The sequence below is a fragment of the Notolepis coatsorum genome (genome assembly GCF_963971535.1).
Source record: "Notolepis coatsorum genome assembly, chromosome: 15".
NCBI lineage: Eukaryota > Metazoa > Chordata > Actinopteri > Aulopiformes > Paralepididae > Notolepis > Notolepis coatsorum.
The window spans coordinates 87,784,900-87,800,281 of NC_140179.1; the positions used below are offsets into that span (position 1 = coordinate 87,784,900).

At 41.2% G+C, this 15,382-nt stretch overlaps 1 protein-coding gene across 1 annotated transcript in view; it reads left to right on the plus strand.

The window, feature by feature from the left end:
• Nucleotides 1–12,391, plus strand: part of shank3b (SH3 and multiple ankyrin repeat domains 3b) — a 103,721-nt gene extending 91,330 nt beyond the window's left edge. The window contains exons 11-13 of the mRNA XM_084331088.1: nucleotides 1,083–2,304; nucleotides 3,520–3,549; nucleotides 9,493–12,391. Coding sequence (XP_084187214.1) covers nucleotides 1,083–2,304; nucleotides 3,520–3,549; nucleotides 9,493–10,093 — 1,853 coding nt within the window. The 3' untranslated portion in view covers nucleotides 10,094–12,391. The remainder of the gene's footprint in view (nucleotides 1–1,082; nucleotides 2,305–3,519; nucleotides 3,550–9,492) is intronic.
• The last annotated feature ends 2,991 nt before the right edge of the window (nucleotides 12,392–15,382 follow it).

Sequence of the window (15,382 nt, forward strand, 5' to 3'; positions counted from 1 at the left end):
AAAGAAAGAGCCACAGAGGAGGACATGGATTCACTGAGATTCAAGTTTAAACCAGCACGAACACACATGGTACATTACAATGACAACAGGACCTCACATACAGAACACAGTACAACAGACACACATGGTACAATGACAACATGACTTCATACAGAATACAGTACAACAGACACACATGGTACAATGACAACATGACTTCATACAGAATACAGTACAACAGACACACATGGTACAATGACAACATGACTTCATACAGAACACAGTACAACAGACACACATGGTACAATGACAACATGACTTCATACAGAACACAGTACAACAGACACACATGGTACAATGACAACATGACTTCATACAGAACACAGTACAACAGACACACATGGTACAATGACAACATGACTTCATACAGAACACAGTACAACAGACACACATGGTACAATGACAACATGACCTCACATACAGAACACAGTACAACAGACACACATGGTACAATGACAACATGACCTCACATACAGAACACAGTACAACAGACACACATGGTACAATGACAACATGACTTCATACAGAACACAGTACAACAGACACACATGGTACAATGACAACATGACTTCATACAGAACACAGTACAACAGACACACATGGTACAATGACAACATGACCTCACATACAGAACACAGTACAACAGACACACATGGTACAATGACAACATGACTTCATACAGAACACAGTACAACAGACACACATGGTACAATGACAACATGACCTCACATACAGTAATCAGGGACAGCACTACAAACAATATCCAGTAGACTATATGTATCTCTCTCCATACATCTAGTAGTAGCTATATCCAAACATAGACAGTAGACTATACTGTATATTATGTTTATTTAATACTAGAGTATTTGCACCAGTCTTAATAGTGAGACTGTGTCTCCATTCAGAAGAACTGAGTGACTTCCTTCAGAGCAATAGTGTCTTACTGGACCATATCTTATTTTATCTTATCTCACCTTAAGTTTTAATTGCAATTTGAATCTAATAAATATTGAATAATCATTCTAATCTCATTTTGTCTCCAGACCCATCCTCTCCTCTCGCCCTGGCTTTGGCGGCGCGAGAACGAGCGCTCACCGCCCGCACGCCCAGCCCTGAGCCTCGATCCAAGCACACCACCGCTACACCCGCCCCACTGGCAAGCCCTGATATCAGACACAAACGCACCCCTATCACCACCCCTCAGAGCAGTCCTGAGCCACGGTCAAAACGCACCACCCCTCAGACGAGCCCCGAGCAGCGAACCAAGCGCACCACTCCCCAGACCAGCCCTGAGCTCAGACACAAGCGCATAACCCCGCCCTTTTTTCCTGAAGGACAGGTGGAACGTCCAGAAACAGAAGGGGGAGTGACATCACCAGCTGGCCCCTCCTCTGAACGCTGGAGGCCCTCCCCCCTGCCTGCTCTGACGAATGAGAGCCAGTCTTGTCTGCTTGACAGGAGGAGGAGCCTAACGGTAGGAAGCTCTGAGGAGGAGGGCGGAGCTTACACAGTGACTCTCCCCCCAGCGTTGCTCTCCTCCAGTGACGAGGAGACAAGGGAGGAGCTTAGACGCATTGGAATGGTGTCCCCGCCCCCGGCCTTTTCCACCCCACCCGTGGCCCCACCTTCCTCCCTCATCCTGTCGCCACGGAGACCAACAGGGGAAGGAGGAGGTGAAGGAGGAGGTGAAGGAGGAAGAGAGGTGGGCTCTCCAGACTCCTTGGGAAGAAGAGTCGAGGATGAGGCGGAGTCAGAGGAGCATCCGTTGGATAGCGCCACGTCTCCCAGCTCCCTGCCACCCGCCATCACCCTGGCCATGCCCCCGCCCCCCTCCTCCCCCACCTCCCCTCACCTCGCCTCTTCAGGCCTCAAACCACGCCTCCGTTCTCCGATTGGCCGAGGCCACTCATCCCTCAGAGACCCTCTGCTCAAACAATCGTCTGACAGCGAGCTCCTCCCCTCCTTCTCCTCCTGCCCCTCCCCCTCCAGACAGCCACGCTATCTCTTCCAGAGGCGGAGCAAGCTGTGGGGAGGAGACGACCGGGTGGAGGAGGGTGGGCGTCCTGTCGCGCTGGGAGGCCAGGGGCCGGGTTCAGCGCTCGACCTGACCAGTAGGATGGGTTCAGCGTTGGAGCTAGCCAATCGGACGGGATCTGGTTTGGATCTGGCTAATAGGCTTCACTTGCTCAGTAAAGACAGCCATTCTCTGGGGGAGGAGCCAAGTCCCCTGGACCCTGGGAGGCGGAGCCCAGTGGGAGGAGCAAGGTATATAAACAACCTGCTAAATACTATGGGTGCGTTCATTATTGGCACTCTGAGCACTAGAACACACTCTTTGTACATTCAGAGTATATATATTCCTATTTGTTTATTCAGAGAACTGACTAGACTTGCTCCTTGCCGGTCAGCATTCCATTGATTGTATTTGTATATCATTAAACGTATCTAGACCCTATTCTATCAGTATACTGATCTAGACCCTATTCTATCATTATACTGATCTAGACCCTATTCTATCAGTATACTGATCTAGAACCTATTTAGACCATACGGATCTAAAATGTATTCTATCATACTGATCTAGACCATTTTCTGTCATCATATTGATCTAGACCCTATTCTGTAATCATAATGATCTAAAACAGATTCTGTCATTATGCTGATCTAGACCCTATTCTGTTATTATACTGATATAGTCCCTATTATATTACCATACTGATCTAGATGCTTTTCTATCATCATCATCATCATCATCATCATCATCATCATCATCATCATCATCATCATCATCATCATCATAATCATCATCATCAGCATCACCATACTGATCTAGACTATTCTGTCATTATACTGATCTATACCCTATTTTTATCGCCATACTGATCTAGACTTTATTCTATTATCATACTGGTCTAGACTTTATTCTATTATCATACTGATCTAGACTTTATTCTATTATCATACTGGTCTAGACCCTATTCTATTATCATACTGATCTAGACTTTATTCTATTATCATACTGGTCTAGAATTTATTCTATTATCATACTGATCTAGACTTTATTCTATTATCATACTGATCTATACCCTATTCTATTATCATACTGATCTAGACTTTATTCTATTATCATACTGATCTAGACTTTATTCTATTATCATACTGATCTATACTCTATTCTAGCTGCAAATTCAATCTGACTGCACAACAAAACAGAAACACTGTGTATGTCTGTCATTTGGCTGCTTGGAGACATTTGGGCACTGTTGTATATATATATACACTGTGTGTGTGTGTGTGTGTGTGTGTGTGTGTGTGTGTGTGTGTGTGTGTGTGTGTGTGTGTGTGTGTGTGTGTGTGTGTGTGTGTGTGTGTGTGTGTGTGTGTGTGTGTGTGTGTGTGTGTGCGTGCGTGCGCGTGCATACTGTACATGCATGTGTGCATGTGTGTTGTAATAGTGTGTGTTTCTTTGTGTTGTTGCAGGTGTGTGGAGGACAGTGGAGAGAGTAAATCGTAGGTTTTTTCTCATGGGTAAACACTCCTCCTATTAACTAATTACTAACACTAACCAGTATAAAATAATAAACAGTTAGTAGTTACTATAGCACAAACTGGGATTAACGAATTACTAACACTAATCCTAACCCTAACCCTCCTATTAACTAATTACTAATAAACAGTAGTTAATAACACTAACCAGTATAAAATAATAAACAGTTAGTAGTTACTAGCACAAACTGGTATTAAATAATAAACAGTTAGTAGTTACTAACACTAACTAACCAGTATAAAATAATAAACAGATAGTAGTTACTAGCACAAACTGGGATTAAATAATAAACAGTAGTTACTAACATTACATGCAACGGCCCACATGTGTGTCCTCTTGAGGACGATTTTCCCACCGGCACTTTGGCGACCTCTAGCGGCTCGGGTGTGCATATTATTTAATACCATATATGTCTAACTAAAGCCCTATTTGTTGCCTGCCGTTTCAGGTGACAAAATCCGTTCAGCGGTTCTCGAGTTACATGCCGATATGTGAGGCGTGTGGCGAAATACACGGTATTGCACAAATACCACTCCCAACTCTCAAGCCTCTATCTCCGTCAATCATTTGGCGATCTCGAGAATTAATGGACAGGGTTGTAGCCAATGAGTGTGGCTTTCCAATGATACCCCAAGTGATGTATGAATCAGGGATCTAGGTGAAAAGTCACAAGCCAAAACAGGAAGAGAAAAAACGCCAAAATCAATTGAAGTCTATGAGGAAAAGTAAACCAAGAACGCTACACAGTTGACCAGAATCGCTCCTAATCACTAATTTATTAACGGATTTTTATGAAATCTGGACATATACTACACAAGACTTCAGGCTATGGACCCAGGGTGTCTATATTCAGCCATCCCAATTTTGGGGGAAATACTACTTCTGGACTACTACAGAAAAACGTGAGTAACAAGTTTTTCTACAACTCAAGTTCAGACCTATGTTACTCTATTTCATTAGCACTAAAAGTCAGTTCTCCTTATTGTATCGGACACTTCATAATGTCATCTTTCAAAAGAGACCAGGATCATGCATGTGCTATAAGTATAAAGTATAGTATTTTGGTTTGCAAAATACTATACTCAAAAACGAAAACCAAAATGGCCAATTTTGGGAGCGCCTGTTAAAAGAGGTTAAATAATAAACAGTTAGTAGTTACTAGCACAAACTGGGATGAACTTTTATTTGATTTTATTAAGGATCCCCATTAGCTGGTGCCATAGCAACCAGCTAGTCTTCCTGGGGTCCACACACAAAAAAACATACAAAAACAATTATTATTGCAAAAACTAAATTATTAAAAGTCAGTACACACAATGCATAATGAAACTAACAATTAAGATAGCTAAAAAAAACATTACAGTGTAAAACTAAAATACTTTACAGTGTTAAAAACTATTTAAGATTCTTTTTAAAAGTGAATCTACTGTAAATGCAGCAGAGGTTTTGAGGCAGGTTATTCCAAAGAGTTAATGCTCTAAAAATAAAAGATCTCCTTATAGCGTTGGTTTTAGGACCTGGCCATTCAAGCTGCCCACTACTGGAACCTCTAGTGTAATGCTCGTGCACAGTATTACTAAAAACAATCTGATTATGTATAAACACAGGAGTTTTACTGCTCATGACCAACTTGAACAGCACAAGTAGCCTATATTAAAAGACAATCTATTTTCAACGTTAAGCCAAGAGAGGCGGGCATGCATACGGCTCACATTAGACCTTATTAGACTCTAATAAACAGTAGAGTATTAACTCTAACTGATATTAAATAATAAACATTAGTTGTTACTAGCACAAAGTGATACTAACTAATAAACAGTAGTTACTAACATTAACTGGTGTTAAGTAATAAACAGTGTGTAGTTACTAACACTAACTGGTATTAAATAATAAACAGTTAGTAGTTACTAACACTAACTGGTATTAACTAATTAATCGAATTACCTCTGCCAAGGAGGTTATGTTTTCAGCCCCACTTGTCTGTCTGTCTGTCTGTCTGTCTGTCTGTCTGTCTGTCTGTCTGTCTGTCTGTCTGTCTGTCTGTCTGTCTGTCTGTGAATGAGATATCTCACATTTTGCTGTAAACATTTTACCCCTAGAGGAAGATGACTATTGGTTTTGGTGAGCCCATGACCTTTCCTCTAGCGCCACCATCAGGCGGAACTTTAAATGTTCACATTAGTGTATCTCCTGACCCGTTATACAGCCCGAGATGTGGCTCCTCATGGACAACACATTTGCCATAAGGATCTATGAAGTTACCATATTTTATTATCCTCCATTTAGATGTTTTATATATATATATATATATATATATATATATATATATATATATACACCGTATATATATACTTTTTTTTCAATGCCCTTTTTCTTTCATTAAACACTTTTTTGGATTTAAAAAACGTGACGGAAGTGTTCTACTATAGCAAGGAGCCCTTTGAAGTTTTGCATCATTTAACCTCATGCTGATGCTAATCTCACAAAACTAAAAACATAAACCTTGTCCAATCATGATCAGATTTTAAATGTGTTGTCTCTTTGTAAGTTGATAGATATTGGTATTTTTATCAATATGTATTATTTAGATGAATCCAGTTATTAACCCAATCCACTCTACTAACTCAGCCCCAGTCTGGTAATCCGGAGGTGCCCGGTTCGATTCCTGCTCCTCCCGGGCAGCATGTCGAAGTGTTCTTGAGCAAGACGCTTAACCCCTAATTGCTCCCGATGAGCAGGTTGGCACTTTGCATGGTCGCCTCCGCCGTTGGTGTGTGAATGTGTGAGTGAATGGCTAAAGTGTGAGGAACAAATTGTAAAGCGCTTTGGATAAAATTGATTATTTCAGACTTTTCTCTATTTTTCAGATTGTTTTCAGGTGTTAGCATTAGGAGATACAAAAATGTTTGGAGTTCAATTAAAACATTTATTGATACATTTCAATTTGTATCATAGTGTTATGGTTTGTGTTGTCAAGGACCCAATTGCTGAACAGAACGAGGAGAGAATAGGCAGAACGAGATGTGGAGCCAGGGGTGAAGTCAAAATATAGAGCTTTGCTGAAGTGCAGCAACAAAACAGGCACAAACAAAGAATCTCTCAAAACAGAGCACAGCACAGGCTGGCAGAGAGCAGACAAAAACAAGGCTCAACAAAAACCTCTGCAAAAGCAGGCAGGGAAAAGGGGTACAAACTAATCTACAAATTAAACACTAACAAAACGAGACGAACGGTACACGAAAACAAAGAAGGTAACACAAACTGAAAACTAGACTTACTGAGAAACAAAAGGTCAAGGAAACATGAACAGGAGTCAGGAACACGAGGGCAAGACGAAATGCAAAGCATGTATCATGAAACATAGGGCTGGGCGATAAAACGATAACGATAACTATCGCGATAAATTATTTCCTCGAAATAAACATGAAACGTGGTCGCAAAGTTTCGATATATCGATTTTCCAAGCTTGGCTCCGTTCCAATAGTATCTCCTCCGTTCAGCCTCGGCTCAACACACTCACTAACAACAACCAGCGTTACGTGATGACGTACTTACGCACAACAGCTAACAACCAATCAGTGAAGGAGATGGCCGAGACCCGGAAGGAGGTAGGACTCACTCAACAAGGCTTGCTAGGCTAATTAGCTTCCACGGCATTGTTTTATATATTTACGTGCCGAGTATGTGTGTGTTTTGAATTCTGAGGCCACGTTTATGGTAGTGTGGGATATACAGTGGACGCCGTTTCAATATATTGTGGCGGAAGAGAGTATTTTAGTGTCATATTTAGCACATTGTCATGGAATACTCCGCTTAGAACCAACAGGCTGGCTAGGTTAACTAGCTTGCACGTCGCTGTTTTTATATATTTACGTGCCGAGTATGTGTGTGTTTTGAATTCTGAGGCCACGTTTATGGTAGTGTGGGATATACAGTGGACCTCGTTTCAATATATTGTGGCGGAAGAGAGTATTTTAGTGTCATATTTATTGTCATGAGATACTCCGCTTGTCGGCTAACGTGCGCAGACTGATGACGACATCAACTCGACTTGAGACATTCGCAGCAGCATAAGAAGTTAATTAAACTTGACGGACATTATATCGACGATAATTATCGATATCGAATTATATGAAAATAATTTTATAATTTTATCGCGATAACGTTTTTGGTCATATCGCCCAGCCCTAATGAAACATCAAACATCAAACAGCAGTAGCAAACAATGAACCGACCCAGGGAAGGGGGCAGACGAGACGGATATACACAGACTAATTGACACATGAGGGTGATTGGGAACGAGACGCACCTGGGAAGGGACAGACTGAAACAACTGTGGTAAAAATACTAAATAACAACACCAGACCAAACACACACTGGGGACAACACTAAAAGACAGACTAACACTTAACAAAAGCACGGGAGCACAGAGGGTAACAGATATACAGCGAGCGACAGCAAAATGGGGAGACAACACAGAAATAATGACACTTTAACAATACATAAATGGAGGAGGAGCAATGGCAGCATCTGTCCAGTAGGTGGCAAAGGTGGGGGCGAGTGAGGAGCAGGGGAAAGTCTGTGCAAAGGTGGGGGCGAGTGAGGAGCAGGGGAAAGTCTGTGCAAAGGTGGGGGCGAGTGAGGAGCAGGGGAAAGTCTGTGCAAAGGTGGGGGCGAGTGAGGAGCAGGGGAAAGTCTGTGCAAAGGTGGGGGCGAGTGAGGAGCAGGGGAAAGTCTGTGCAAAGGTGGGGGCGAGTGAGGAGCAGGGGAAAGTCTGTGCAAAGGTGGGGGCGAGTGAAGGGCAGGGGAAAACCTCATAACAGGTGGACTGTTACACATAGAACCAACACACATCAGCAGTATTGCATTCATCAGTGTGTTGTAGAATATATTTTAGAATATTTTCATCAGTGTGGTGTTGAATATATTTTAGAATATTTGTTGTTGTGGGGTAGAATATATGCAAGCTGTACTGTTCCAATTAACCCAAGTGTGGAATATATTGTTTGTACCACTGGCTTGCACTCTGGGGTTGTTTTCTCTTCCACACCATCTCTAAATATTAGAAAATGTTCTGGTATCCCATAACCAGGGCACCAGTTTAATCCCTGCAACAGGCAGTGTGTCCATCCTTGTTGAAGTGTCCTTGAGCAAGACACTGAACTAGGGCTGCACGATTTTGGGAAATAATCTAATTGCGATTTTTCTGACAGATATTGCGATTGTGATAAAATTTGCGATTATAATTATAAATTTTTTTAAGCAGCCCCACAGAGGTTTATTGTAAAATGCGTCTTGAAAATGTTTCTTCTTATCTGGGAATCGATACCGGTACCCAACGGTACCTTTTTTTCTGTACTTTACTCTCCCTTTCTGAAGTCTAAACTTCACAGCACACAATCTAAAACCCCTTACCGCCCTCTCCCAAACCGATCTTGTATCTCAATGGGACTTCCTGGTTAAATAAAAAAATGAAAAAATAAAAGATTTGCGATTTGTATTTTTTTTTATTCCAAATCGCGATTTCGATTTAAAATCGATTAATCGTTCAGCCCTACACTGAACCTCTACCTGCTCCAGGGGGGACAACATGTTTGATCCTGCACTCTGAGCCATCTGGTGAAATGTCTACATGATGTATGTGTGTCTCAGAGGGACATATTAATGTCTACATGTATGTATGTGTGTCTCACATGGACATATTAATGTCTACAAGTATGTGTGTCTCAGAGGGAGATATTAATGTCTACGTGTATGTGATGGAGATGGTGAAATGCCCCAGAGGGAGATGACAATACATTATTTCCAATTACACTGGCTGGAAGATGAAGATAGGGGGGATCTAAATCCCTAAATCAATCTAATGTCATTTGTCATATAATGCCATGTTTTATTTTGTATTACAGACTGTTTTCCAGCCTTGGTGAGCTGCACACCATCTCCCAGAGGAGTCATGGCGCGAGCTACATCGTCCGTCCGGGCACGCGTTACCCTGTCACCCGACGCAGCCCTTCCCCCTCTCCTTCCCCCTGTACCGAAAGGCCCGTCGGGCTAGGTTCCACCCCGCCGCCCTGCTCTGTTAGGCCACAGCTGGGTCCCGCTGGGCGTGGCCTGACCATCCTGAAGTCGTCCAGCCTCAGTCTGCCGTCGGAACCCAAAGAGGTTCGCTTTGTGATGCGCAGCGCCAGCGCTCGGACCCGCTCGCGCTCTCCCTCCCCTTCCCCCCACGCCTCCCCCTGCCCTTCTCCGGTGCTCGGAGGGCCCCTGCTGGCCCTGAGGCCTTGGCGGCAGAGGCCCCTCAACCTGTGGAGTAAGTATGACGTGGGGGACTGGCTGGAGAGCGTGGGGCTGGCCGAACACCGGCAACGATTCCAGGAACATGAGATCGAAGGGTCTCACCTCCCGGCACTAACCAAGGAGGATTACGCCGAGCTGGGTGTCACGCGGCTCGGACACCGCATCAACATCGAGCGAGCCCTCAGACAGCTACTGGAGACCGCTACTTGACACCTGATCCCTTCCATCTTTGATCTGTTTAAAGCCTAAACTATGACCTCATACATAACCCCTGAACCCTAGTTGAATGTTGGGGATTGCCATCTAATTTAGTTGACTGGAATGTCCGAATCAGTAGAGGTGTCTGACTCTTTGTCGTTTAGTTTGGACAGGGGGCTGCAGTGACTTTTATAATCTGTTGCTTTCACTGGTGCCAGTCTGCTTCTCTTAATAAATCGAGGCCTTGCACTGAATGTTTTGTGTAGTTGTATCTCCTCCAAAATGACTGCCTGTAATAATTGGTCATCACTTTTTAAATAATAATTTCTGCGCAGTGGTAAAGTAGGTAACACTAGAAAAGTGTATTTTACTTGTTTACAAGATCCAGCCATTTATATATTTTTTGTTGATATATTTCTCATATAACAACACATAGCAACTGTTGTTTTTTGCATAGCAACCATTGTTTCTTTCAAACATTCTAAACATTCCTTGGACGGCCTCGATGACCCCATGCTGAATATATAGTGTGGTTACTTTCACCTTCTTCATACCCAGTCTCCATTTAAACTTCCTGTTTCAGACCCAATTCTTATACAAGGCGGAGAGTAAGATTGCTGCAAAATCTAACCCTGGTATATTATGTGAAAGCACAGTTAGCAAAGTTAACTTTAGGAATGGAGTTAACACCCACCATCAGCACATGTATATGTTTTGATTTTATTCCAGAAATGTCCCTCAAAATTGAAATGGGGGCGGTTGGTTAGTTAGTTAGATAGTTTGAAGGGTTAGGTTGGTTAGTATTAGGGTTAGGGTTAGTTTGGTTATAGGGATAGTTTGAAGGCAAGCCAAAAGTAGCTTTCAAACTAATTAGTTGTATGTGCATTTGCGATCATAATCATATTTTGAAAAGTACCATCTTACAAACTTTTGAATTTTGAACTTGGTGCCAAAATACTAACTTTTATATATATTATGGCTGTCAATGTTAACACATACATTTTTTTCAATTTGAAAACCATATAAAAAGAAAACACCCAATTAATTGCATTACCCTTTTTGACCCCAACTGCCTTCTATAGCTTCGACATCCAGCCACAGTGCTGCTGGTATATTTATGTTCCTGACATACAAACCGGAAGAATAGTGTGTTCATCAACATTCCTTGAATGTCTGATGGCATTATATAATGTTTCCAAACTGACGTTTGTACCATGTTGTATAAGCAATGTAGTGATGAATGGTCTTTCCCAGCGACGCAACAAGTATTAAGTACACAGGTCAAGCTATGCTGCCTAATTATGCCATGTAGCAGTAACGTTAAAAGAGATTGTCTGAAGGAGTCATCTGCCAACAAAGACATTGCTACATCAGAATGTATTCGCAAAATGGATCACCATTCAATGTTACTGACGACCCCTGTGACCCATACATATTTTTTCATGCACTTCTTTATGACCACAGCGGCCCCTACAGATACATTTTGCTACAGTATGTACTCTTTAATTTGCATTAATCACAATTAATCACAGCCTATCGTGTGATTAACAAGTTAAAAGTAATTCATCGTTTATCAGCCCTAATATATATATATATATGTGTGTGTATATATCTCATTAGAAAGCTCAAAAACTGACATGCTGGAGGTGGATGTTAACTTTGGCATTATGAGTGAAGTTAACATGATGTCAACATTGTGAATTTGGGATTATTTTGAGTTGATCATTTAGAATTTAGACTAATTTGGTTATACTTTTTTGTTCACGACAGCTTGGTGATGATTTTGAATTCATTATGATTTGACAATGATTTAAATTTCATGATTTGAATTTCATGGTAGTGTGGTGGTGACATTTTTGGAATTCGTAATGATTTGGCAATGATTTAGAATTCATAATGACTTGTCAATGACGTTGATTTTGTGGTGACTGGGTGATTATTTCTCTGCTGTGTGACATGAGACTGTCTGTTCTCACCTCTGTTGTTCAACCAACCTCCTATAGGGCTTACTGTAGATGGTGCTATTCCTCTAAAGCCATCTGTACAGAAAATACCCCAGACCCCTACCCCTACCCCTTACCCCTACTTCATTCCTATTTATAATAAAACACAAGAGTATATCTAGTATATCCATTTGGTTTAAAACTTGATACAAGACAAGACATTTTGCAATCTTTCATATTCTCACATTTCTCATTTTAATCTTAATCTTTCTACCTAGCTTCAGTCTCATCCCAACCCCTAGCCCTTATCTTTGAAAATAAAGGGTTTTGTTACATGGTTGATATCGAATTCTGGAACAGAAATCTTAATGCCTACATATTTTATACTATAATATATTTTATTTAATAAAATAACCATATTGGCCCCAATATAAGACAATGCCCCCCCCCCCCCCACAAATTACACCTAAAAACTGAGGTTGATAGGAGGTGTTGTGGTGAAGAACATTCAACTTTTGATCGATATTCAGCCCCTTTCCTGATAATCTAGGATGATGTGTATCTATGTATTCCTTTCTATGACTACTATCTTAAAAACAGAGGCTGCTACAACCAGGACAGAGGAAAAGAATAATAAATGTAAGATCATGGTGATCAATGAAGCAGTCTAGTTGAAATATGACCGTTGGTTCTATTTTTCACTTTACCATGGTAAAATTATATTAGAAATAGGACTTCTAATTGAAATAACTAAAATTATAATTATTTTTGTTACAATTTAATTTAAAAGATATATATCAGCTTACCTTGTTTTATTCAATGTATTAGTATTACTGTTGGTACATTCTGGTCAAATAGAATTATTTTCTTTATGAAAACAGCATTTGATCTTCAAAAACTTGTTCAAAAAAAGTAATCTCATGGTTGTGTCAATACGGTACTATACCTATTACACTAAATACTATAGGTATTACCAGGCACGTGCACACATAGAGCCCAAGGGGTGCTTGAGCACCTGCCCTTTTGAGCCTCATAAAAAAGACTGCATGCCCTTCCAACTGAAAAGTGTCAGGATAGAATAAAAATATTAGGTAAAGAGAGAGAGAGAGATTCTCCGTATTCCATTGCAGTTTGCACGGCCTCCTCAGCGTGCCTCTCCGCAGACCTATATATTTTATGCATAGCGTGGGTGGTGATGATGATGATGATGATGATAGAAACCGCTGTGGCGCATACAGTTGAATGCTGGTATTACACTCACTGAGGGACACGAAGAAGTCAAGTCTTGAATCTCAAATACAAATCGGGATTGGAATAAAAAATGCATTTATATTAAACAATACAGAATATACAGCACTTCTGGGGTCTGTAGGGTGAGCACTTATTCCCTCCCCCCTGAACATTTATGGAGATGTATGGGCCTTTTAAGTCAGTGAGATTGTTTAAATGTTTTAGGAAGAAATCTCTCTCTGCAGTGGTAACGTACTGGGATGATGCTGCCTTGCCTATTACATTATGATTTCCACTGGCATACACCTTATGCTATAATGCTCGCACACTGTCGCTGATTTAACCAACACTATCATAGAATAAACCAAATCCATCCCATACAGTGGACTACCTGTATCTGGTCTTGCCTACTTAATTGGACAAGATTTGGGATTTAAATATGAACAGCAGAGCAGACAGAAGTTATTAACTGAATTCAATTTGATATTTATGACAGTAAATGTTAACAGTTTTGGTTTCATAGGCACCCTGAACTGTTATACAAACCCTATAATTAGTCCCTACTAGCTACATGTCCTATAGGCCCAATAGTACCCCAAACCTTCTAGATCTCCTATAAAACCAGCTTTTTTAATCTATGCTCTATAAATATATATATATATGTGTCATCTACAGATCTGATCCAACTGAATAACCCTCAATATAGAGATGATGTTGTTTTATCTTATCATATTAGCCAATAACTTCAACCAAATAGGACCAGGCCATATATGGAGTTTCCTTCAGATGATGCAGGCTATAATAGAATATCATAATATAATAAATAATATAATGTTTTCCAGATGTGCTCATGATTCCTTCTCTGGGTGGGACTGCCACCTGGTGGAGCTCCTGTGTTACTGCCCCAACCAGACATAAGCCTGTAACCCATCACACACAGACACACACACACGCACACACACACACACACGCACACACACACACACACACACACACACACACACACACACACACACACACACACACACACACACACACACACACACACACACACAAGGGATTGCCTTCTTGATAAGAGGATGCAAAGTGGGCATAGAAGTGGAATGCATACAAAAGGCACTTCCCCATATATTAAGTTAACTTATTTTGGTCCAGCTAATATAGCTACAATATAAATGTAATAATGGTGTCCTGGAAACAAATGTATTAATTTCATATCCTTTTATTTCCCTGATGACACCATCATCAGAAGCCATGTTGTGTCTATCATAGAACGCATTACATCTGGGATTCAAAATGGCAGGTGAAAACCTCTCAGATAGGAAGGGCCAAAAGATGATGTCGCCATGATAACAACAAATGCACCAAATCTATTTTAATTTCCATGACCGCACACAAACCCTCACCCTAATTACCGCATTATCAAAAATTGTACGGCAGCCATCTTAACTGTACCAGCCAAATGGCCCAGGGTTGTCTTTGTATGGCAGCCATCTTAACTGTACCAGGGTTGGGTTATAGAGATCAAACCGGATGCTCAGGAATGTTGATTTAAACAGGAATTCTATTTCTTCTATTTCTATGGGAGTGAACGCAATGTTTGTAACTTCAGTGTTTAGTTTGAAGATATTCCTACTAAAGGCCTATTATTATTATTATTGTTATTATAATTATATTATTATTATCATTATGTTTATATCTTCCTGTTTAACAGTATGTATGTAATTTCCTGGAGTGAGTGATGTGTGTAGTTGTAGTTTTTTCTTCCTATCTTTTCAAAAAGAGCTGTGTTACCAAGTAGACACCTCCCATGACAAGTGTCTCAGTCGCTGTTGTTACCAAGGAGCTCTGACACCCCGTTGTAATCTTTATAATAAATCTTCATTTATTATGAACTTACTCTGATGTTCCTTTTTTGTAACGTAAGAGGAGAACGGGATGCGTGTAACTGTTCCGCAACAGTAAGTGACTTCCGGGGTAGGCCTGATTGGCCCCGACAGGCACGTGACGCGGCAGTTTGCCGCGTCACGTGCCTGTCGGGGCCAATCAGGCCTACCCCGGAAGTCACTTACTGTTGCGGAACAGGTACACGCGAACGGGATCTGGAGATCACGTGGCCTATGGATGT